Consider the following 22,553-nt stretch of genomic DNA (forward strand, 5'->3'; position numbering starts at 1 on the left):
CCAGCGGCTGAAGAAGCAGAGAGAGAGAGACAGGGCTCTCTAGAATTGAATGTATTTTTTCAATGTAGTTTTTAAATATACTGGTTTCCCATTGTTCAAAAAAGTGGTATAGTCAACTTTACTGTTTCTTTGTTCCTCACTAGGCAAGCTTTGTGGCTTCTGAAAATAGGACTGATATTTCTCTGGATGACCCCAACTTTTGGCAAAAGTGGGCCAAAAAGGCTGACCTGGACATGGATCTACTCAATAGCAAGGTGAGCTTCCTTCTCCTTTAGGGAGGAAGTATTGCAGAAAACACGTTACTTTCTGGAGTCTTTATAGCTGCTCTGATTCTTCAGTGCTGACCTTGGCTTATAATGGTATATACAAGGGCCATGATAAAAACTTTCTACACGGGAGGCCCCAGAAAACTACTTAGATAACTACCACTTAATTTCGCTTCCTGAGTACCCGTAGATTATTTTGCATGTCCAAAAAAGAATCTCTCTTTGAGTATCTACAAATGTTACATCCAAGGCTATTTCAATCTGATTGTCTTTAATTCCTTTCCCGTGATCATATCGTGAAGAGAGTTACTTCTCCTTTTGTTCTCTGCATAGAATAACTTGGTGATTGACACACCTAGAGTACGAAAACAGACCCGCCACTTCAGCACTCTGAAAGATGATGACCTAGTGGAATTCTCTGATTTGGAAAGTGAAGATGATGAGCGGCCACGCTCTCGCCGACATGACCGTCATCATACCTATGGGCGCACTGACTGCTTTCGGGTGGAAAAGCACCTCCTGGTATATGGGTAAGAACCCACCTTGCCATCAGAGGTAGTTCATCTCCATCCTGATAGACACCTAGTTTGCTTTTCAAATTGGAAGCTATGGTCAAAAAGGGGATAATGGGAAAAACTTCATTCTGTTACCATGTTTTTCCAAGATCTTTTTGTCTCCCACCTTTTGGGAAACGCGATTCTGAGGGACTGGGGAATATCACTGAATTAGAGTCCCCAGGAAAATATCAGTATAATTTCTTTTTTTGGCTTTTTTTTTAAGTTGGGGACGGTGGCGAGATATTCTGTCTCATGGACGCTTCAAGCGACGGATGACTGAAAGAGATGTGGAAACGATTTGCCGGGCCATCCTTGTGTACTGTCTTTTACACTATCGTGGGGATGAAAATATCAAAGGCTTCATCTGGGACTTGATTAGCCCTGCTGAAAATGGCAAGACAAAAGAATTGCAGAATCATTCAGGTGATTATCAAGTCTTTGCTTTTCATCTTTTTATAGGTTACCTAATCCTCTTCAGGTCCAAGGGTTTTTCTCAATCCAAGTCTTCGATGTATCCCCTTTCCCAGGTCTGTCTATCCCTGTGCCCCGTGGACGCAAGGGGAAAAAAGTAAAGTCACAAAGCACTTTTGATATCCATAAGGCAGATTGGATCCGGAAATATAACCCTGATACTCTGTTCCAAGATGAGAGTTATAAGAAGCACTTGAAACATCAGTGTAACAAGTAAGGATGGAATTTAACATACTAAAGCATTTTCCACCTCAAGCTTTCTACACTATTATTGAGCCAGTTCTTTCTCTATCCCTTCTAGGGTCCTGTTGCGGGTACGAATGCTATACTATCTGAGACAGGAGGTTATTGGAGACCAGGCAGAGAAGGTGTTAGGGGGTGCTATTGCCAGGTAAAGTTATGCTGTATTTTTCTTTATGCCATGGCTTATTCCAGAAAAGATTGGTGTGCTTATTTCACTCCAAACTATTTTGGGGATACCTGATAATTAAGATCTGTATATCAGGTCTTCAGTCCTGTACAGTCGGCCTTTTGTATCCATGGGTTTTGCATCCTTTTGATCCATGGTTAGTTGGATCCATGGATATGAAGGGCCAACTGTATTCATTGTACGACACCATTTTATATAAGGGGCTTGAACATCCATGGATTTTGGTATCTGGGGGGACTCCTGGAACCAATCCCCTGTGGATACTGAGGGACAGCTGTTCTTGATACCAGTGGAAGGAAATAGGCAGATGTATGACCATTTAAATTAATAGATAAAAGAAGATCCCTGTAATAATCTTCCCAAGGATTGTCTACTTTAATTTCCTGCATTGCTATGCTGACTCTGCCTCTTATACCTTTAGTGAGATTGACATATGGTTCCCAGTAGTGGATCAGCTGGAGGTTCCAACAACATGGTGGGACAGTGAGGCTGATAAGTCCCTGCTCATTGGAGTCTTTAAGCATGGTAGGTATCTGCTCTTAGTCTGTTCTTTTCCCATTGTAGATTTATGTCCACAGATGGGATATTTAGCAAAATGCTCATGACCAATAATTATGTTTGAATGGGAAACTAGTCCTTAAATATCCAGAGCCATTAGTTCCTATGAATAAATGTTTAAGAAAGACCAGATGGATAGTTAAATCCCAAGGTAGGGAGTCTCCCATTTGTTCTCTAATCACTGTTACCAATCTGTTTGTAGTGGTATCTAAGTTAAGCTTCCACAATCCGGGGAAATAATGCATGTCCACTCTTGTTAATAATAACCATGATTAATTTGTATCACTTTCCTGTGGCTTGCTGAAAGTGTTCTTCTTGTATAACATCTTATTTGTCTAAATATTCAGCGGTTACTCTCACATAGTTGTGAACAACCATGCTTGAGTAAAACAAAAATAGAGTATAAAAAGGGAGAAAACTCCCTTTTCAGTCTTGCCTAATAACAAATTCCAGGCATTAAAAGCAGTAAGTGCTAACTTCCAGCCTAGTTACTTAGTGAATTGGAATATCATTTCTTTTTTAATATACTTTCACATTTACTTCTATAAAATAAAAGTAGTGGCACTTAATTCACGTTTTTGACATGTTTAATTGGATAGGAAAAACTGTGAGCATTTGTAGTCTTAGATTTACTTGTAAGACACAGAGGCTTTAGAAGAGTCCAAACATCCTGAAGTGTGTTCATCATTCATCAAACGTTCAGAGTGCCTGTTTGTTTGCAGGTGCAGATCTCTTATCCTTTATTTGAAAATGTGTGACCTAGTTCTAAATCATTTAAACTTTTAAAATTTCCTCACTTATGTATTGATAGTAAGAATGATGATAAAATATTACCCGTTAAATGGCTAAGTAAATCTATTACCATTCTCTATAAACACCGATTAAATTCCTGTTTTCAGTAACTAGTGATAAAACTCCTTGTGACTCTAAATTGCTGTAGAAATGTTAAATATCGTACTATAACCCAACAGCTATCCAAGTTAAAATTTTCACTGTATTTTGCATTATGATACCAAAGTAGCGCACATTGTTATTGCAGCAGCATACGAAGCTTACTTACATAAAGGCAAAATGAATCTCTGATTTTCTTCAAATTATGGCTCTTTTTCTTCTAGGCTATGAAAAATATAATACTATGAGGGCAGACCCAGCCTTGTGCTTCCTGGAAAAGGCTGGCCGACCAGATGACAAAGCCATTGCAGCAGAACATCGAGTGTTGGATAATTTTTCTGACATAGTGGAAGGGTAAGCATTAGTGTTTAGTTCTCTTAAAGCTCTGTGTCCACCCTATGAAGGGTATTTGTTGCTTGTACTAAGAGATGACATAACTCTAGCCTTGACTGAACCCATTCGGATTCTTAATGGTGGTTATACTCATGAATGATAAACTCTTAACAAATAGTGAGACCAGCAGAAAGGTCTCCATAAACTGGCCTAAAACCATACATTGCAGTCTGATGCAACTAAGGGTGAAAATTAATGTTATTCCCAAATGGCTTATTTGACGTTCTATTCAGTTTTCTTTGCAATGCTTTTCTGTACAGCCGTAGTAGCTGAGAGGATAACTGGTTCTCTTGAAAGGTAGTAGTCATGCAGCAATCCCATGCCACTTATATGATAGAGCCTCAGGAAATTTTAGCCCTGGTTTATCTCCCAGTGGCAGCTGACACATAAAGGTGTTACTCTGCCTGGATACATGCCTCGATGATGAGTTGCCATGCTAATACTGAGCCACCAGGTAGGGCATTGTTGCCCTGGTTTGGGTGCCAATGAGTTTAACAAAACTTCTCACGTGGAGACCTGAGGGGCATGTGAAATAGTTGGCTTCGCTCATGAATACCCTCCCAGTCCTTTGTGATTGAGAGATTTCTCTTTGATGATCACAACCTCAGTTTGCCTAGTATAGGACCCTCAAAGGAAATTGGATTGTTTGTTTATTGCAAATCATTTATTATATCATCCTTCTACTCAATAGAGCAAAGTATCAATAGTAAAAATAAGCAAGCATAGACCATTCAAATGAAGTAATAAAAGTAAATACTAGTTGGGAAGGAGGGGGAAAATGGGTTAAACAATAAAAAGTGCTAGTAAGAGAAAGGAAATGTGCTGGTCAAAGTGTTTCTTTTAAAGTCAAACAATTTAGAACTGAACTTTGTCGTTTTCTCACGCCTCTGGATGATTTTAGGGTGGACTTTGATAAAGATTGTGAAGATCCTGAATATAAACCACTCCAGGGTCCCCCAAAGGATCAAGATGATGAGGTGAGGAATTCTCATTTGAGTCCAGCTTTTCTCTGTTACTAAATAGTATTCTCCTATTCCCTGAATCATGAAGTACATTGATTAATTTATAATACAAAATGGAAAGACCATTTGAGACTATAAAGTATTAATGGAAAGGATTTTAACACCAGCTGGGGGAGATCAGGTATGGCTTTGTGGAGGAGGTGGGACCCAAGCTGGACAATGAAGTATATTATTTGACTACTTAATTCCTGAGTCCCCCTGTCTTCAAGCCTTCGATAAGGACTGACTTTTCAGGTTTTATTTTCATATTCTTTTACTTGGTTGCTTCCAATTTTCTGTGAGAGTTCCTTTCATGAGAAAATTTTCTGGATCCCATGGTGCCATAGAAAGACACACACGAGAAAGTGATTTCAGAGTGCCAATTTTACCCCTTTTCCTCCCCTCTCCATCCTGTGGGGTGGATCTTCTCTAGGGTGATCCCTTGATGATGATGGATGAGGAGATCTCAGTTATAGATGGAGATGAAGGTAAACTTCTAAGTCAACTAGTATAATTTTGTGTGGGGTGGTGGGGTTGGGGGACTGACTGAATTCTGTCCTTTCCTGGGATACCAGAGAGCTTTGCCTTTGGGTGGGTTGAAATACCAGTTATCTCTACTACCTTTCCTGTACTTCCTGTTTATTCTACTTTGCTGCCCACAGCCCAGGTGACCCAACAGCCAGGCCATCTATTCTGGCCTCCAGGCTCTGCTTTGACAGCTAGGCTTCGGCGCCTAGTAACAGCCTATCAGCGCAGCTACAAGAGAGAACAGATGAAGATAGAGGCTGCAGAACGTGGGGATCGGAGAAGGCGGCGCTGTGAGGCAGCCTTCAAGCTAAAAGAAATTGCACGGCGGGAGAAACAGCAACGGTAAAATATGGCTGGGAATTTGAACTGAGCTGTAAGCTTGTCTTCAGCTATGGGCCCTATATTGAAAAGCATCTTAGGAAGGATTATTTGGAATTCCCTAAGAGGGACCATCTTTTTTGTCTTTGTTACACCTCTACGACATAAAACCACACTTAATCATAACTCCCAGGAAGATCTCATATGTAGGCATTCTCATTGAGTTGTTTGCATCATTTTCCCCCTTAGCTTGCTAATTCTTAAATTCTTACATGTTAACAGAGTACCTCTTCCTACCTCTTCTGCTGTCTTCAGGGGCTTTTTTTTTTTTTTCCCCCAACTTTCATTTTTTGTGCATTCAGATATTCTAAGCCATACTAAGAAGTAACCATTCCCTGTGTTCTGATCACTGTTGCCTGATTCCTCTTCCCTTTGTAGATGGACAAGGCGTGAACAAACTGATTTCTATCGAGTAGTTTCTACCTTTGGTGTGGAGTATGACCCTGATACCATGCAGTTCCATTGGGATCGATTCCGCACTTTTGCCCGACTGGACAAAAAAACAGATGAAAGCCTTACCAAGTATTTCCATGGTTTTGTGGCCATGTGCCGCCAAGTGTGCCGCCTTCCCCCAGCAGCTGGAGATGGTAAGCAAGACTGAAGCGTCTTGGGTGAGTGGGGATGGACTGTGACAGAACCAACTCTTGGTTCATTTCTTCTTCCATGCTTATCTCTTGCAGAACCCCCAGACCCTAATCTGTTCATTGAGCCCATCACTGAGGAAAGGGCCTCACGGACTCTCTACCGTATTGAATTGCTTCGGCGCTTACGGGAACAAGTTTTATGCCACCCTCTTTTGGAAGATCGGTTGGCATTATGTCAGCCTCCAGGTCCTGAATTGCCTAAATGGTGGGAGCCCGTTCGGCATGATGGGGAGCTTCTACGAGGGGCAGCCCGCCATGGGGTGAGCCAAACAGACTGCAACATCATGCAGGACCCAGACTTCTCTTTTCTGGCTGCCCGTATGAATTATATGCAGAACCATCAGGCAGGAGCACCAGCTCCATCCCTATCACGCTGCTCTACTCCACTGCTACACCAGCAGTATACCTCGCGCACTGCCTCACCACTGCCCCTGCGCCCAGATGCTCCTGTTGAAAAGCCACCTGAGGAGACAGCTGCCCAGGTCCCCAGTCTGGAGAGTCTGACTTTAAAGCTAGAGCATGAGGTGGTGGCCAGGAGCCGACCAACCCCACAAGACTATGAGATGCGAGTAGCCCCCTCTGATACTACCCCTCTGGTTTCCCGGAGTGTTCCACCAGTCAAACTGGAGGATGAGGATGATTCAGACTCTGAGCTGGACTTGAGCAAGCTGTCACCATCATCCTCTTCTTCCTCATCCTCATCCAGCTCCAGCTCCAGCACTGATGAGAGTGAGGACGAGAAGGAAGAGAAGCTAAGTGAGTGCATGTGACAGGCTGTTGGCCCTCTTCCCCATTCCCCCGCCCCGCTCTTTCCCTTCTTTTCTAAATGCATCCTCTGAGATTCAGATTTTGATTTGATAGAATATCGAAGGAGATCTGTTATTCTTAGGGCCTTTATTTAAAGCCCATGTAATACCATTCCTGTATAACTTTATTCTTCCACCTTTGCTCACACATTCTGTATGCTCTCTAGCTGCTGACCGGTCCCGCTCAAAGCTCTATGATGAAGAAAGTCTCCTGTCCCTCCCTATGTCCCAAGATGGATTCGCAAATGAAGATGGAGAACAAATGACCCCTGAGCTGCTGCTGCTACAAGAAAGACAAAGAGCTTCTGAGTGGCCCAAGGTAACAGCCTCATTCCTGGACATGTCGAGTCTAAAAATACAGTGTGACATATACAGAGAACAAGGAATAATAGATGGTTCTGGGTTTCTTTGATTGTGTTTAGTGCTACATGTCTTTTTCGTGAAACTCTTCCCAGTTGACTTTGGGATCTGATACTCCTACCTCCCTCCTGTCTGACTTATGATTTTTAATTAACCTGATAATGATGGAACTATTTTGTGTCACAGGATCGCACAGCTAGTACTCAGGCCCTAACTGATTTCTTTTTCCCCACTCAGGATCGTGTCCTGATAAACCGTATTGACCTCGTCTGTCAGGCCGTACTCTCAGGGAAGTGGCCTTCTAGCCGCCGGAGCCAAGAAATGGTAACAGGAGGAATTTTGGGGTCAGGCAACCACTTGCTAGACAGTCCCTCATTGACTCCAGGAGAATATGGTGACTCTCCGGTCCCCACACCACGAAGTAGCAGTGCAGCTTCCATGGCAGAGGAGGAAGTGTCCGCCGTCACCACAGCGGCAGCTCAGTTCACCAAACTTCGCCGAGGCATGGATGAGAAGGAGTTTACAGTTCAGATCAAAGATGTAAGCTGAGCATCTAGGCACTGGGAAGTGAGGAAGGAGTCTGTAATTCTTGCTGACTAGCTGTCCGAACATAATACTAAGCTCGTTTGGTCCACTGACTTTAAAAATGAGAGGAGAAGAAAAAAGCGCTCACAAAGATCCATTTAGGAAAAGTCACTGCACTAAAGGAAGGGATCTTATCTTGACTTGTATCTCCTGAGGACTAGATTAAAAGAAACCATATCTTTAAAAGAAATTTAATTGACACAAGGGTTCTTTTGAGTGGCTCATTTCTGGAGCCTAGAAACCTAGTTTTTAAAAATTGAAATCAAACTGTGGAAAAGCTATTAAAGTGATGCCCAAGTATTATGGGCCTTATTAAGTTAAAAATAAAAAGGAATCATTCCTACTGAAATTAAATCAGTATTGTTTTATGGATGGAAAATTTTATTTTTCCTGATGCTCTTCCCTAATCAACCCTAGCAGCTGGTCATTAAGTACTCAATAAGAAAATTTTTTGAAATTAGTATGTGACAGGAATATCAGGATTTTGCCCCTGTGATGAGTTGCCATGCTAATACTGAGACACCAGGTAGGGGATCTCTTCCCTGCATTGGGTGTTGTTGAGATAAATTCTACTTCTCTTAAATCTACCTGAGGGGCACTAGGTCAAGAAATGAAATCTAAGGAAAAAATTATGTGTATTTCTAATTTCTTGTATTTCTAATTTCTACCCATTAGTCAATGGCCTTTCTTCTCACCATCATTGAACCAGAGGATGACGCTTACCCTAAGTCCCCCTAAACTTGATTTTTATTTTAAAAACATGCCATATGATGTCTTGGGTGGGTGGGTTGTCTTCCTAGGAAGAAGGATTGAAGTTAACATTCCAGAAGCACAAGTTGATGGCTAATGGAGTAATGGGAGATGGACATCCTCTTTTTCATAAGAAGAAAGGGAACAGAAAGAAGCTGGTTGAGGTAAGTGGTAGAGAAAGTCTTTAATATGATGATTAGATAAAATATTTTTGTTCCCAGTAATTGATGAAGGCAGTTGGGATTGAGGGAGTAGAAGATACTATTTTATGGCTACCATTGGCTCTGCTCCCCCTCCCTCCCTACCCAAAAGAAGAGTATGTGCTCATGGGGGTGGATTCTGGGTTTGCAGCTGGAGGTGGAGTGCATGGAAGAGCCTAATCACCTTGATGTGGACCTGGAGACCCGGATCCCTGTCATCAATAAGGTGGATGGGACTTTGCTGGTGGGTGAGGATGCCCCTCGCCGGGCTGAACTGGAGATGTGGTTACAGGGTCATCCAGAGTTCGCTGTCGATCCCCGATTTCTAGCGGTGAGTGGCAGTTCCATGCAGCAAGATTTAAAGTCATTCCCTTGGTACTTAAGCTGTGTGAGAGGGAGGACGCATGCCATATATTATGTCATTGTTTCTCCATCGGCAAAATAAGAGTAATTATACTTAGTCTTCCCACTTCACAGAGTTGTTGTGAGGATCCAAATAATGTTACAGTACTTGTTAAACTAAATGCTAGGCAAATATTTACCATTGAACTATTACATAATGACCTAATTTTTTTGGAGAAGTCTGCTTCATGGCAGTTTTCCAGTAGGACTAATCTTTAATTTATCCACACAATAAGCATTTATGGTCAAAGTAGACACTAGTACCTTAATGATTACTCCAGAGAAGATTTTTTTATTCCTTTAGGATAACTGCAGCTTTTCTATTGCAGTATATGGAGGATCGCAGAAAACAGAAGTGGCAGAGATGTAAAAAAAATAATAAGGCAGAATTGAACTGTTTGGGAATGGAACCAGTACAGACAGCTAACTCTAGGAATGGAAAAAGGGTGAGTGAGACTTGAGGTATTACCACTCTGTTCCCACACTAGATACGACTAGAGAAATTATTTAATGTTATTTATCTTTCTTCCAGCGTATGTTTGAGAAAATTTATCTTCAGTTCACAAAGAAAGAAACCATAGTATTTTTACTGGTATTTTTACAGACCTGTGGCATCGTCATCTCTAGAACAGCATAAAATTCTAAAAGCTAACTTTAGCACTTTAGGCATGTTAAAATGTAAGAATTAGTGGGCTTCCCTGGTGGCGCAGTGGTTGAGAGTCCACCTGCCGATGCAGGGGACACGGGTTCGTGCCCCGGTCCGGGAAGATCCCACATGCCGCGGAGCGGCTGGGCCCGTGAGCCATGGCCGCTGAGCCTGCGTGTCCGGAGCCTGTGCTCCGCAACGGGAGAGGCCACAACAGTGAGAGGCCTGCGTACTGCAAAAAAAAAAAAAAAAAAAAAAAAAGAATTATTAACGTGTTAGAAAATTCAAGGCCTTATCCTGCTGTTCTACTGACTAGGGGATTTTAGGCAGATCCTTTAACTTTTTCAATTTGCATATCCTGAAAAGTTGAGGGTTTTGAAGCAGATAATCTCTTAAAAGTTTTATGATTCTATATATTTTAGAAGTGATTTGGGGAATTCCCTGGCGGTCCAGCGGTTAGGACTCTGCGCTTTCACTGCTGAGGGCCCGGGTTCAATCCCTGGTTGGGGAACCTGCAAGCCATGCAATGCAGCCAGAAAAAAAAAGCAGTGATTTGGGACCTACTAAAGAAAACAGTCATGGAGTTTCCCAACATAGAAGAGGTTGAGAACCACTAATAATATGCCAGTAATGGAAAAAGACAGGAAATCATGTTTTATAGTTTATAATAACAATTTTGGTCATGAGTTAATTCCATTATTTTCAGATGTACTTATACTTTTATCATGGTTATAGATTTGGTGGATTAAGAACCCATAATCCTTTCCATCAAAATATAACTGCAAAAGTTTCTCTTGGCTCTGTTTGCCTTACTTTGGACAATAGTCATATTGTTTAAATATAAACATATATAAATCATGGTTTGGTTTGGTAAGCATTTAAAATGGATTAGCACTTTGTCTACTCACTTTATCTAATCATTCCCATTTGATCTTTTATATATATCTTTATATGTATGTGATATATACATAAAACCACATGGTTTATCTTTTAACAAAATTAATTTCCAAATGAAAAATATGTCTTTTGCATTCAACAAATTCTGAGAACATTATTTTGCACATAATATATATTTATTTGTGAGGTGATTTTATAAGGCTTATTTATTATTTTTATATTGGTGCAAGTGGTTTCATATAAATATCGTTACCATGGAAGAGTGTTTTAATTTACCCTCTTAGCCTCCATGGAACCAAGGGTGTAATACACAGAATGGCTGATATGGGAGGCTGATGGCGAGGATACCTTCTCTGTCTTGAATTTAACATTATAGAGCAGCCTGTAAGGAAGGCTTTTCCTCCAGGATTACCTATTTTTACCTCAAGTACTTTTGCACTTCTTTACAGTCAGTTGATAACTCTAAGAAAAAAGATCATAGGAAATCACAGAAAATTATAATGTGATTAGTACAGAATTCTTACTGCAGAATTGATGGCGTATCTAGCACTATATCATTACCGGACCCTACAGTGATTTGCTGCTGTTATAGTGACATTTTAAAGCCTAAACAAATAGAGTTTTGAGATGTTTGTTTTCTCCAGGTCAGAAAGGTCAGGCTTAGATTGCCAAGTCCAGAGACACAGGTACTAATTGTCTGAGTTTGTTGCCAGTTTACCCAGTACTGTACTTAGGTCTAGCAAAGTAGTAAGTTCCAGCTTCAGAGAACTTAAACAAAATTTATAGTGAGACCATCTAGATGAAGCAATTTAAAATTCAGCAGATATGTAAGTTTTTGTATCAATGTGGAAAAAAACGTATTTTAGTAAATTTGGTAAGGAGCTACCCCATAATCTTTTTGGTGTTCCAGACATCCAGAATCGTAATCTGGACTATCTTGAGTTTACCCCACTCTGACGCAATAATGAAGGATAGTATTGTAAATGTCAATACTGTCATGCTGTACTTCACATGGTAAGATCATGTGAACAGCCTGCAATCAGTAAAGCATACTGTGCAAGTACTGATTCATTCACTGTCGTACTCAGGCCGCTCATTTACAAAGGTGAATAATTTTGAAACGGTTGGCCCGAGTAAAGGTACAGTGTAGTCATGGAAAAAAATCAAAGCTCTGGTTCACATGAGTGTCAGTGTAAAATCCTTGCTCTTGGCTTCAGCATTATATTGCTTCAACCAGCTACATCCTGCTTTTCCTCTTCCCCATTACCATCAAGCCTCATCTGACTAGTTTTGCCCCTGCTAAAGATAGATTCAGTGAAAAAGCATTTGTATGCTAGGAGTCTGTTGACTTTTGGTTTTTTTCCTTCCTTTCTTTTTACTATCTTCTGTTGCTTCCTCCCAGGGTCATCATGCTGAAACAGTGTTCAACCGGGTTTTGCCAGGGCCTATTGCACCGGACAGCAGCAAGAAGCGGGCCCGTAGGATGCGACCAGACCTTTCTAAGATGATGGCCCTGATGCAGGGTGGAGGCACTGGGTCCCTGTCTCTGCATAATACCTTCCAACACAGCAGTAGTGGCCTGCAGTCTGTGTCATCTCTGGGTCACAGCAGTGCCACTTCTGCGTCTTTGCCTTTTATGCCGTTTGTGATGGGTGGTGCAGCATCATCCCCTCATGTAGACTCCAGCACCATGCTTCATCACCACCACCACCACCCCCACCCCCACCATCACCACCATCACCATCCAGGCCTGAGAGCCACTGGCTACCCTTCTTCACCAGCCACTACCACCTCTGGTACTGCCTTGAGGTTGCCACCACTGCAACCTGAGGAGGATGAGGACGATGAGGATGAAGATGATGATGATGATTTATCTCAGGGCTATGATAGCTCAGAAAGGGACTTCTCACTCATTGATGATCCTATGATGCCAGCCAACTCAGACTCCAGCGAAGATGGTGATGACTGAAGCCCCATCATGGTCCCCATCGCTTGGGTGGCTGCTGTATTTTCATTTACTCTGGCCCTTGGACTGTGGAAAAGTGGGAGGGGCAGGGGAGATGTGGGGAAACCCAGGACTCCAGGAGGTGAAAAGGAAAAAGAAAACTTGTACCTGATTGCTTCCAAATTTGAGAGGATTGGCTGGGCAGGGGAACTCCTAAAACAATACATGACTACTTCCTCGTTTCTGGGGAAGGAAAGGAGACTAGAGCAGCTGATGTGCTCACCCCTCCCTAGACACCTCCATTAACCACAGACTATGTAGCGCTGGCACTAGCCTCCGGCAGAGCCTGTTCCTGACCGAACTGTGGATACAGCTGGAGGGTCAGGAACTGTTACCTTCCTTCCCCTTGGCATTAATAAATTTAAGTTAATCCTTTCCCACTCTTCCCTTGTTCTATATTTGCTCAAACCCAATATATTAATTTTAAGAGTTGATGTTCACGATGGGTAATTTCAACATCATTTTCCTAAAGTTCATTACTGTTCATGCCGAGTTACCTTGGATAGGGCAGACAAGTCATCCGTACTCCATTAAAGGGTTTATATAAGCTTAGGCTCTCCACCTTACCGAAGGCAAGGAAACGATCTAAGCTAAATGGCAGGCAAAATGTTCCAGATTCAAACTCCAAGTTCTTAGAAGAGATGAAAAGGAAGAATTTCGTCAATACCCACGTACATTTTGTCTCGAATTAAATAACGGTGCTTTGGGGAAGCCTAAGAATGGTGTCACTTCATGAACTGCGGCAAGGGGACTGGCTAACTGGAAGGACGCGGTCACGACTTGGCGGGGGGTGCATTCTATAAATTCCCTCAAGCCATTTGTTTCCTTTGACCCTTCCCCTATCACCCTAGCGCTCAAATGAAGCCTGGGCATTTAATTTCCCTTTCTATGGCGAAGCTCTTCCCCCGTATCGCCGGCCCTAGTTTAGTCTTACGGGCAGGGTGGGCTCGTCTCCCAGGTTTGAGCTCTCTGTCCGCCCGGAGCCCCCGACCCAGCGTCCTGGCACCGAGGATCCTTCCAGCCCTGAAGCAGCAGAGGCTTTTACTTCCGCACCTTTTCTAGGACAGGAACGGACCGAGTTACGCTGCAGTCTTTACACTCCTACCCCACGCCAGACCCTGCTCTTTCCGCTTCCCCTTCCTTTGGGTGGGGCCACTGCACCCGCGCGCGGTAGCTTGTGTGGGGCGGGGCCGGCACGTCAGGACTCCCGCCTACTTCTCAGTGCCCAGCGGCGGTCGCCGCTGCCGCCGCCGCCTCGGCAAGGAGTCCGAGCGCCTGGAAACCGCGGCCTGGCAGAGAGTAAGGGCGGGTGCAGGGGGTCACGTGATGACGTCGACTCTCGTGCGGCTGTTGCTAAATTGACAAAACCCCGCGAAAATCTAAACTCTTTTTGCGTTACATATTTTGTTGCTTTCCAGACTCTTTTCCATCCTCTCCTCCCCCTAACCTCCGTAGGAAGGATTTAAGAAAAAAAAAATAAAAGAATCCCAAGCGCTGCTGGGACCCGGAAGCGGAAAGGGCATCTTTGAGGTCGATACTTCCGGGTCACTGGGAGAGTGCGGGATTCCAGGGCCGAGAGAGGGTGGCTGAGCCGGGACCTCGCGTGATTCTCGGAACCCGAGGAGGAGCGGCGTCTGTGGCTATGGCTGTAACTCTGGACAAAGACGCTTATTACCGGCGAGTGAAGAGACTGTACAGCAATTGGAGGGTGAGATAGATCCCGTAATTTTCCCTAGGGAGCCCCCTTTGCCATCCCATAATAACTCCGTTTCTCGGCGCCTTTTTTCCCCTTTCCGTCGGGAATTCCCGGGTTCAGTGTCGCGCCGCTTTAGTTGCTCCAGGATCATTCACCGCAGGAGGCTCTGAGCGCCGCCCAGTAACAGGGAATCCCCCCGGCAATCACCCTGCCCTGCGGCCACCACCATCTTCCCTGCGTGCCAGCCCCCGTCATGCATAACAACCACCTCTCGTAGTTTCTTCCCGCCCTAGGAGAGGCATCATCATCCTTCCCTCCCACTCCGTGATCAAGTCTTGCTGCCCCCTCCTGCAGTGTTCGCACACACCCACGCACTCGCTCTGTCCTCCCAGAACCACAGTGTTGCGCCCCAGGTCCCGCCAGAATTACAACCATTTCGTCAAGGATGGATGGAGGGTCCAAGAGAATGTGAACCGGGCTCTTGGCGTTTATCGTTTGCGGGGCTGTTGCTGGAGTTAAAAAAAGAAATACTGCTCACGCGCAACCGCCTCATGTTCTAGGCCCTGCTGCGGGCAACACAGAAACCTAACGCTGAAAACCTGCAGGCTTTAGTTAATGCAAAAAACGATGTGTTGCCTAAAACCTCATTAGTTTTCATCCTTGGTTGAGTATCCGGGGCACGTGTTCAGAAAAAGAGCTGTTGCAGTACCCAGTCTTTTAGGGATTGGGCATTTTTGCTGCTTGAAAAAGTCCCCAGTTAACGATTTTATTTTTATGCTGGTAAGTTATCAATTCAAACATTTGATTGCATCCTGTGGTGCATTCTGAGCTAACTAGGTTAAGTCTGGCTTCTGAACTCTGTCATTCAGGGAAGATAAAACTAATGAAGACTTTCAAATCTGAAAAGCGTCCTGACAAAAATGATCAGTTCTGATTTCAGCATTGTAAATTGCCTTTCAAACTGATCTTCTAAAAACTAAGCTATTAAAATTGGTCATTTCCCTACCATTCGTATTAAAGGTACCCGTGCATGTTTCATCTTTTGAGCATAAATGCATTAGATAATTGAAAATAAAATGGGTTCTTTGCATTTTATGAGAAGCAAAAATAAGGACTCTATGCTAGGCTAAAGCCAAACATAAATTTTATTTTAAAATTTTTTATTGGTTAATTTCTACCAGATGTTTTTACAGTTTCTCTCACTGTCACATTTTAAAGTTTGAATGTGATCCGTATTAGAAAAACTCTTTCTAAATGCCCAGATATTTCCTAAAGTACTATTGTACAAGTAATAATAAAAAGCCCTCTCTTCCACCCATAGACCCCAAAATTACACACCTTTGCTGTGGTGGTTGCTTCTAGTCCCAGTGATTCAGAGTTTATCAAATTATCCTCTCTAGACCATGTATGGAAGCTAAGATTAACTTAGAGCTCAAAGCTCCTCTACATGATAAGTGAATGCAAAGCGTGAAACTAGGAAAAGCTTGAGGCCTGGAGACAGATTGGCAAACTTAATGTCAAATGACAGTTTTTAAATCCATGAAAGTTATTGGCCCCCATTTTTCTGTTTGCTTCTCAAAAACCATTAAAATTTATCTTGGCCCTCCTGTCATTTGAAAGGAGCATGTTAGACTTTAATAAGATCTTGGTGTTACAAAGTTACAAGCCAAATCAATACAAAAATGTACTCATTAGCAAAATTTGTGGTGTATCATTATGAAAAATCTTATTTAAAAAGACTTTCTGCTTTTTTATAACTAAATTTTAACAACTATGCCTAGAACCCACCTGTAGAATTTCTTTATGCATTGTCGTTCCAGGTTGCAGTACTTTGATTCTGATCTGCTTAACCAAAGATCATAGTTTTCTGGGATAAGTTCTGGTTGCTTATCCTCTTAGCTGCAGCAGGAAAATAGTGAAATGTACAGGTGCAAGCTATGTTTGTTTTTCTACACTATTTTTTTTTTTTGAATAAGAAAACTGGCATTGAAATGAGAATAACTAGAAGTTAACTATATAAATTCCAAGCCTTGTGTTGTCAGCTCCCATCTGCAAAGAAATCTGTTACGACAAAAATTAACTAAAAGATTAGTTTGGGCTCCACACCCACTTTTAATTATTATTTATTTATTTGACTGCTTTGGGTTTTTGTTGCTGCATGCAGGCGTTCTCTAGTTGCGGGAAGGGGGGGCTACTCTTGGTTGCGGTGCAAGGGCTTCTCATTGCAGTGGCTTCTCTTGTTGCAGAGCGCAGGCTCTAGGCGTGCAGGCTTCAGTAGTTGTGGCGCACAGGCTTAGTTGCTCCGCGGCTTGTGGGATCTTCCCGGATCAGGGCTCGAACCCGTGTCCCCTGCATTGGCAGGCGGGTTGTTAACCACTGCGCCACCAGCAGAGTCCCCACACCCACTTTTAAGTTTTAGATACCCTTAAGCATTAATCTCTCAGAACTGTGTGGGTGCTTGTGGTAGCTCCAACGCTCTTCAGCTACCTAGAGTTATAGAGCACCAAAAGGCTACCAATCTTTTTTTTTTCTTTTTCTTTTTTAAAAAAAGAGTAGGAGCTAATGTGTTTCCTAATCTCATCTATGCAAGTTGAGTTTGGCTAAGGTACATTTTGTGAGGCTATTGTAACTAAGAGGTATCTCTTAATCACAATTTTCATGACTTACATCCCCCAAACAGTTGCAGTATCACACATTTCTGTTTGAGTAGAAATTTCTAAAGCATTAAACGTTAGACCTGAGTAAATAGTGTCATTTTAAGGATAAGAAAATGGGCTCAGCCAGAAATGAAACAGGAGACCTCCGTAGTGACTAAAACTTATTATTTATGACTCTTTCTGGATGTTTGAGTCTAGTCTAGTCCTGCCTCTCATTTTTTTAAAATTAATTAATTAATTTAATTTATTTTTGGCTGCGATGGGTCTTCCTTGCTGCCTGCGTGCTTTCTCTAGTTGCGGCGAGCGGGGGCTACTCTTCGTTGTGGTGCGCGGGCTTCTCATCGCAGTGGCTTCTCTTGTTTGTTGCGGAGCATGGGCTTTAGGCGCGCAGGCTTCAGTAGTTGTGGCTCGGGCTCTAGAGCGCAGGCTCAGTAGTTGGGGCGCACGGGCTTAGTTGCTCCGCGGCATGTGGGATCTGCCCGGACCAGGGCTTGAACCCTTGTCCACTGCATTGGCAGGAGGATTCTTAACCACTGCGCCACCAGGGAAGCCCGCCTGTCATTTTTTTAAATGAGAACTGCTCCCAGCGGAAAGGGTTTGCAGCACCTGTCTGTTCTGCTTTAGAAAACCCCAGGTGATGGTATTGGATCATGAGCGTCAGCTGGGGGCTTCTCCTCTGTCTTCTTATACTTACAGGGTCCATATTCAGGGCTTCCCAGCCTTTTCATGATTGTGATTGTTTTTAACCAAGTGATAGAATTACTACTGCATAGGGTACAAGGGGGGGTAGGTTACCCACCATCCTGGGGTCCCAGCTGCTTTGAGAGCTGAGGGAATACTGTATCCATGCACACCTATAACTCATTTGAGACCTACCTATTGGGACATACTGCTGTGTGTGTGAACGTTGACTTCAGTCATCTGCCTTTTAACCCAAAAGAGTTCCTAAAAAATCAGAATAGCAGCTGTTTTCAAAAGGAATGCTGATCCATTGCATTCATTCATATGGTGCTGCACTACTGGTCAGGACTGAGGAGTGAGTGGCTCCGGCCTCAAAAAGGAAGTTTGTGCCTGTGGAGAAAACTAATAACCTATAGTGTCAGTGTTTCTCTTGAGTGGCGATTTCTGGCTCTTTGCTGATTTTTGTTGTGGACAAGTTTCTTGTTCTGGATTGCTCTCTAAGACTAGGCAGTAATCTTTTGTGGCTTAGGAAGGTTCTTTAAAATATGGGCAATTTCCATACTACTTTCAACAGGTAATGGCTTGCTTCTACCCATCTCAGTTCATTATGGCTCATTTATCTCTGGCGTGAGCTAGAGAAAGGTTTCTTGAGTGAAGTTTCTTGGTTTCTTGAGTGAAGAGGAAGGCTAGATGGAAGTAAATGCCTGGGCAGGTTAGGATTCATTTATTCTTGCTTACTCAAATTTTTATTTATTTTTTATCACTGTTACCAAGTGCAGTGCCTGGCGTGTAGTAGGCACTCAGTGAATGATGGTAACTTGATTTCTGAACTCTCATGCATTCCTTTCTTGGTTGAAGAGATTTTTATAGAGACTATACTCAGGGTGATCATAAGTCCTGCCTTTCCTGAAACTGTTCACCTGTTGTACATATGTAATTAATGGCATACTTTTTTATTCTCAAAATTGTCTCAGTTTGGGTGATGAATTAGATCGGTGTCTTAGCTATAACTAGAGACTTCAAAAATGTTTCGTGTTTTAATACAGTACCCCTTTGGTTCAAAGGAAGATAGTTGTTCCTCTGCTGCAGTATTTCCCCAACTTTTTATCATTCCAATACCACCTTCACAATTTTTGCCGATTCCTTAGCACTTACATTATTTACCTTGCACTTTAAAAAATCAGTTTTAATCAAGTAATACATATATAGGTTTTCTTTTTTGGGGGGGTGGGTGGGGGGCGGGTACACGGGCCTCTCACTGCTGTGGCCTCTCCCATTGCGGAGCACAGGCTCCGGACGCACAGGCCCAGTGGCCATGGCTTACGGGCCCAGCCGCTCCACGGCATGTGGGATTTTTCCGGACCGGGGCACGAACCCGTGTCCCCTGCATCGGCAGGTGGACTCTCAACCACTGCGCCACCAGGGAAGCCCCATACATAGGTTTTAAAAAACCAAATAGTTCTAACAGCCTTAACAAAAAACAGTCACCTGCCCCAGAAGCACCCACTTTCCAGTTCTTCACTTTTTTCATATTTTGAAGTAATATCTATATACTGCTATTTCTTGATTTATCAGTTGTAGATATTAACTTTTGATAGATTAGGATTGAAATTTAACTGTCTTATACCATCATATTCATTCCAGCTTCCCTGCCTCCTGACACTTCCTGTAAATTTTCTTCTTGACACAGTTATGAAAAATTTCAACATACAGAAAGGTAAAAGAAATTTCCAGTAAGAACCCATGTACCCCCACCTAGTTTACACAATTAATATTTTATCATACTTGCTTTATCACATATCCGTCCCTCTTGATAAGTTTTTTTCCCCAAAAAGTTTTAGTAAACTCAGTCAGTTTACATTGTTATGCTCATGCAACTATTTTCACTGCTGGGCGAAGCAGTAGAATACAATTAATTACCTTTCCTTTTCTCTGCAGTTTTTCATTTTTCATGGCATTAATGATTACTTCAATTTCTCTCCTCTTTTAAATGTCTCTAGCCCTAATTTTTTTCCTGCAGATCTGTCATAATCTCATCAATTTTTTATTCTAAAATTTTCACACTCATCAGATATTTTATTAATTCTGTGTTTGTTTTTTAAATACCGCCAACACCCACCCACCCACCCACTCAGCCTTACATTATTCTGCTCTATCTGTACGGGTTGCTCTCTAGGCCTGTTGAAACTTGGAACTTTCCAGTGTCTCCTGTATCCTACAGTCCATGTCTTGATTTTTTTTCCTTTGTTTTGTTAGAGCATTTCTCTAAGAGCTTCTTAGGAAAGAATACAGAGAATAGATGTTTCTTGAGCCCTTATGTGTCTTAAAAAGTTTTATTCTGTCTCCACTTTTGGTTAATAATATAGTTCAGTGGGTATAAAATTCAAGATTGAAAATCTCTGAGAGTTCTGCCCAGAATTTTGAAGCTATTTGTCAGCCTTCAAGCTTTCAGTCTTACATTTGAGAAGAAGGCTGATGTGATTCTATTTCCTGTTCCAATATATGTGGCCTATTGTTCTCTGTAAAACATCTCTTATTCCTTGTGTTTTGAAATTTCAGTGCCCTGGTATGAGTCTTTCCCCCCCACCCCCTTTGCATTGAGTTGGGAAGTGGGGGGCCATTTTAGTCTCAAGACTCACATCCGTCAGTGCTGGAATTTTGCATTCATTGATCATTTTCTCCCCGTTTCCTCAGTGATCTGGTTTATTTTCCCCCTGAAATTCCGATTTGGTAAGGTTTAGACCTTTTGGCTTAAATTAATTATCTTTCCATTTCATTTCCTGTCTCTTTATCTTCTACTTGCAGATACTGTTTCTTAACTTTATTTTACCACTTTTTATTGAATTTTTTTTTCTAAGTTCTTTTTTGTCCCCTATTCTTTTCTCGTTTCATGGATGTACTATATTTATTTCTCTTATAGGGGATGTTTTATTTGATTTTTATTTTCTGTCCTCGGCCATGCCTGTTTCCTTTGGATTTCTTTGCTTTCCCTCTTACATGAAGGACACTTCACAAAAATCAAAATGAGGCTTGGCTACCCATTTGTATTAAGAATAAGGTAATAAGAAACTGGTGGGAAGCTCTGCTTGAATAGGGTCTCTCAACTAGTAGAGAGGGGTTACGGTAGAGTGAATAGGTTAGCTTGTTCCATGGAGAACCCCCAGATACTGACAATGTCTGAAGTATTTTCTCTGAATTCAGTGATGCTCAAAGAAAAGTCCTCTGATTCTTGTCTTTGGGGCAGTTGTTGTCATTCAGAAAATAGATTTTCATTTAGTTCCTCAGCATTTAGTACTTGCCTTCTGCTGGGCCTAGTATCTAGAGCCTTTTTGAGCTCCTTTCTCCAGAGAATAAATTAAGTCTCTTTGAGGAAGGATTAGGAGTTGTCTCAGGGCTTCCGAGAACTGGGGACTTAAGCTTGCTGACCAGACCTTCTGTTCTTAGCTCTGAACTTATCCGTGTTCAATATGTCCCTTTCCCCTTCTCTAATACTTGGTGCCTCCCGAGCCCTGAGCCCATTAGGGCTCTATGAGATACGCACACTTAACATCAATATCTTCCGGCTGAGAATGCTTGTCAGGCACTTAGTCATTTGCCACTCTGTCGTCTTTTCATCTTCCAAAAAATTCTTTAACCTTAATACATCCAGAGAACATACTTTATATCACTGTAAGTGGACAATTGTGTCACTTACCAAAAAATAAAAAATTGCTGTTAAAAAATAAAGATAATGTAAGCACAATTGATATTATTAAATTGTAATTTTTTTAGGTTATATTTTTAAAGGTTGTATTATTCCATTTATAGTTATAAAAGATCGGCTGTATTCCCTGTGCTATACAATATGTCCTTATAATTTGTTTATTTTATACATAGTAGTTTGCACGTCTTAACCGCTTACCCCTATTTTGTCCCTCCCCGCTAGTAACCACTAGTTTGTTTTCAATATCTGTGAGTCTGTTTCGTTATAGTCACTAGTTTATTTTTTAGCTTTCGCATGTGTTATATCATACAGTATTTTTATTTCTCTGAATTTTTCCCCTAAGCATAATACCTTCTAAGTCCATCCATGTTGTTGGAGATGGAAAAATTTCATTCTTTTTTATGGCTGAGTGAAATATTCCTCTGTGTGTGTGTGTGTGTGTGTGTGTGTTTGTGTACACGTACGCCCCACATCTTTATCCATTCATCTGTTGATGGACACTTAGGTTGCTTCCATATCATGGCTATTGTAAATAATGCTGCAATGGACATTGGGGTGCATATATCTTTTTTTCTTTTTGGCTGCGTTGGGTCTTTGTTGCTGCGCGCGGGCTTTCTCTAGTTGAGGCGAGTGGGGGCTACTCTTTATTTCGGTGCCTGGGCTTCTCATTGCGGTGGCTTCTCTCGTTGCAGAGCACGGACTCTAGGCGCATGGGCTTCAGTAGTTGTAGTGCGCAGGCTTAGTTGCTCCGCGGCATGTGGGATCTTCCCAGACCGGGAATTGAACCTGTGTCCCCTGCACTGGCAGGCGGATTCTTAACCACTGCACCACCCCATATATGCCTACTGGGTAAGGGCTCACTCTGAAGCCAGACTGCCTGGGCTTGAATCCATGACCCCACCACTTATCGTGACCCAACCTCTCTGTGCTCCAGTCTCCTCCATCTTCACATCTATAAGTGTTGCTGTGAGAATTAAATGAGCTAATGTGTATAAGATACTTAGAATAGTGCCTAGCCCACAGTAACTACTGTGTTTCCCATTATTAT

At 42.4% G+C, this 22,553-nt stretch overlaps 2 protein-coding genes and 2 non-coding genes across 10 annotated transcripts in view; all 4 read left to right on the forward strand.

Moving 5' to 3' along the window:
- Window positions 1-13,143, forward strand: part of CHD8 (chromodomain helicase DNA binding protein 8) — a 55,421-nt gene extending 42,278 nt beyond the window's left edge. For 3 of the 6 annotated variants that reach the window (XM_027083663.1, XM_027083668.1, XM_027083664.1), the window contains exons 21-38: window positions 144-254; window positions 600-796; window positions 1,047-1,246; window positions 1,327-1,507; window positions 1,596-1,685; window positions 2,146-2,249; window positions 3,398-3,527; window positions 4,468-4,543; window positions 5,001-5,055; window positions 5,230-5,437; window positions 5,852-6,060; window positions 6,154-6,873; window positions 7,091-7,242; window positions 7,521-7,823; window positions 8,669-8,782; window positions 8,970-9,149; window positions 9,550-9,666; window positions 12,166-13,143. In XM_027083663.1, coding sequence (XP_026939464.1) covers window positions 144-254; window positions 600-796; window positions 1,047-1,246; window positions 1,327-1,507; window positions 1,596-1,685; window positions 2,146-2,249; window positions 3,398-3,527; window positions 4,468-4,543; window positions 5,001-5,055; window positions 5,230-5,437; window positions 5,852-6,060; window positions 6,154-6,873; window positions 7,091-7,242; window positions 7,521-7,823; window positions 8,669-8,782; window positions 8,970-9,149; window positions 9,550-9,666; window positions 12,166-12,732 — 3,714 coding nt within the window. In that variant the 3' untranslated portion in view covers window positions 12,733-13,143. The remainder of the gene's footprint in view (window positions 1-143; window positions 255-599; window positions 797-1,046; window positions 1,247-1,326; window positions 1,508-1,595; window positions 1,686-2,145; window positions 2,250-3,397; window positions 3,528-4,467; window positions 4,544-5,000; window positions 5,056-5,229; window positions 5,438-5,851; window positions 6,061-6,153; window positions 6,874-7,090; window positions 7,243-7,520; window positions 7,824-8,668; window positions 8,783-8,969; window positions 9,150-9,549; window positions 9,667-12,165) is intronic. The other 3 variants (XM_027083666.1, XM_027083669.1, XM_027083667.1) reach the window with 2 other exon arrangements.
- LOC113608158 (small nucleolar RNA U6-53/MBII-28) lies at window positions 3,982-4,091 on the forward strand. The gene has a single exon (XR_003428228.1). It is a non-coding gene; the product is annotated as a small nucleolar RNA U6-53/MBII-28 (small nucleolar RNA).
- Window positions 8,356-8,465, forward strand: LOC113608159 (small nucleolar RNA U6-53/MBII-28). Its single transcript, XR_003428229.1, has one exon. It is a non-coding gene; the product is annotated as a small nucleolar RNA U6-53/MBII-28 (small nucleolar RNA).
- A 941-nt stretch (window positions 13,144-14,084) lies between the features above and the next one.
- Window positions 14,085-22,553, forward strand: part of SUPT16H (SPT16 homolog, facilitates chromatin remodeling subunit) — a 33,832-nt gene continuing 25,363 nt past the window's right edge. Inside the window, exon 1 of one of the 2 annotated variants that reach the window (XM_027083678.1) lies at window positions 14,085-14,476. In XM_027083678.1, coding sequence (XP_026939479.1) covers window positions 14,411-14,476 — 66 coding nt within the window. In that variant the 5' untranslated portion in view covers window positions 14,085-14,410. The remainder of the gene's footprint in view (window positions 14,477-22,553) is intronic. The other variant, XM_027083680.1, reaches the window with a different exon arrangement.

This window comes from Aethalodelphis obliquidens, unplaced genomic scaffold (assembly GCF_003676395.1).
Source record: "Aethalodelphis obliquidens isolate GAN/ISIS:26980383/991018 unplaced genomic scaffold, ASM367639v1 scaffold51, whole genome shotgun sequence".
Lineage (NCBI taxonomy): Eukaryota > Metazoa > Chordata > Mammalia > Artiodactyla > Delphinidae > Aethalodelphis > Aethalodelphis obliquidens.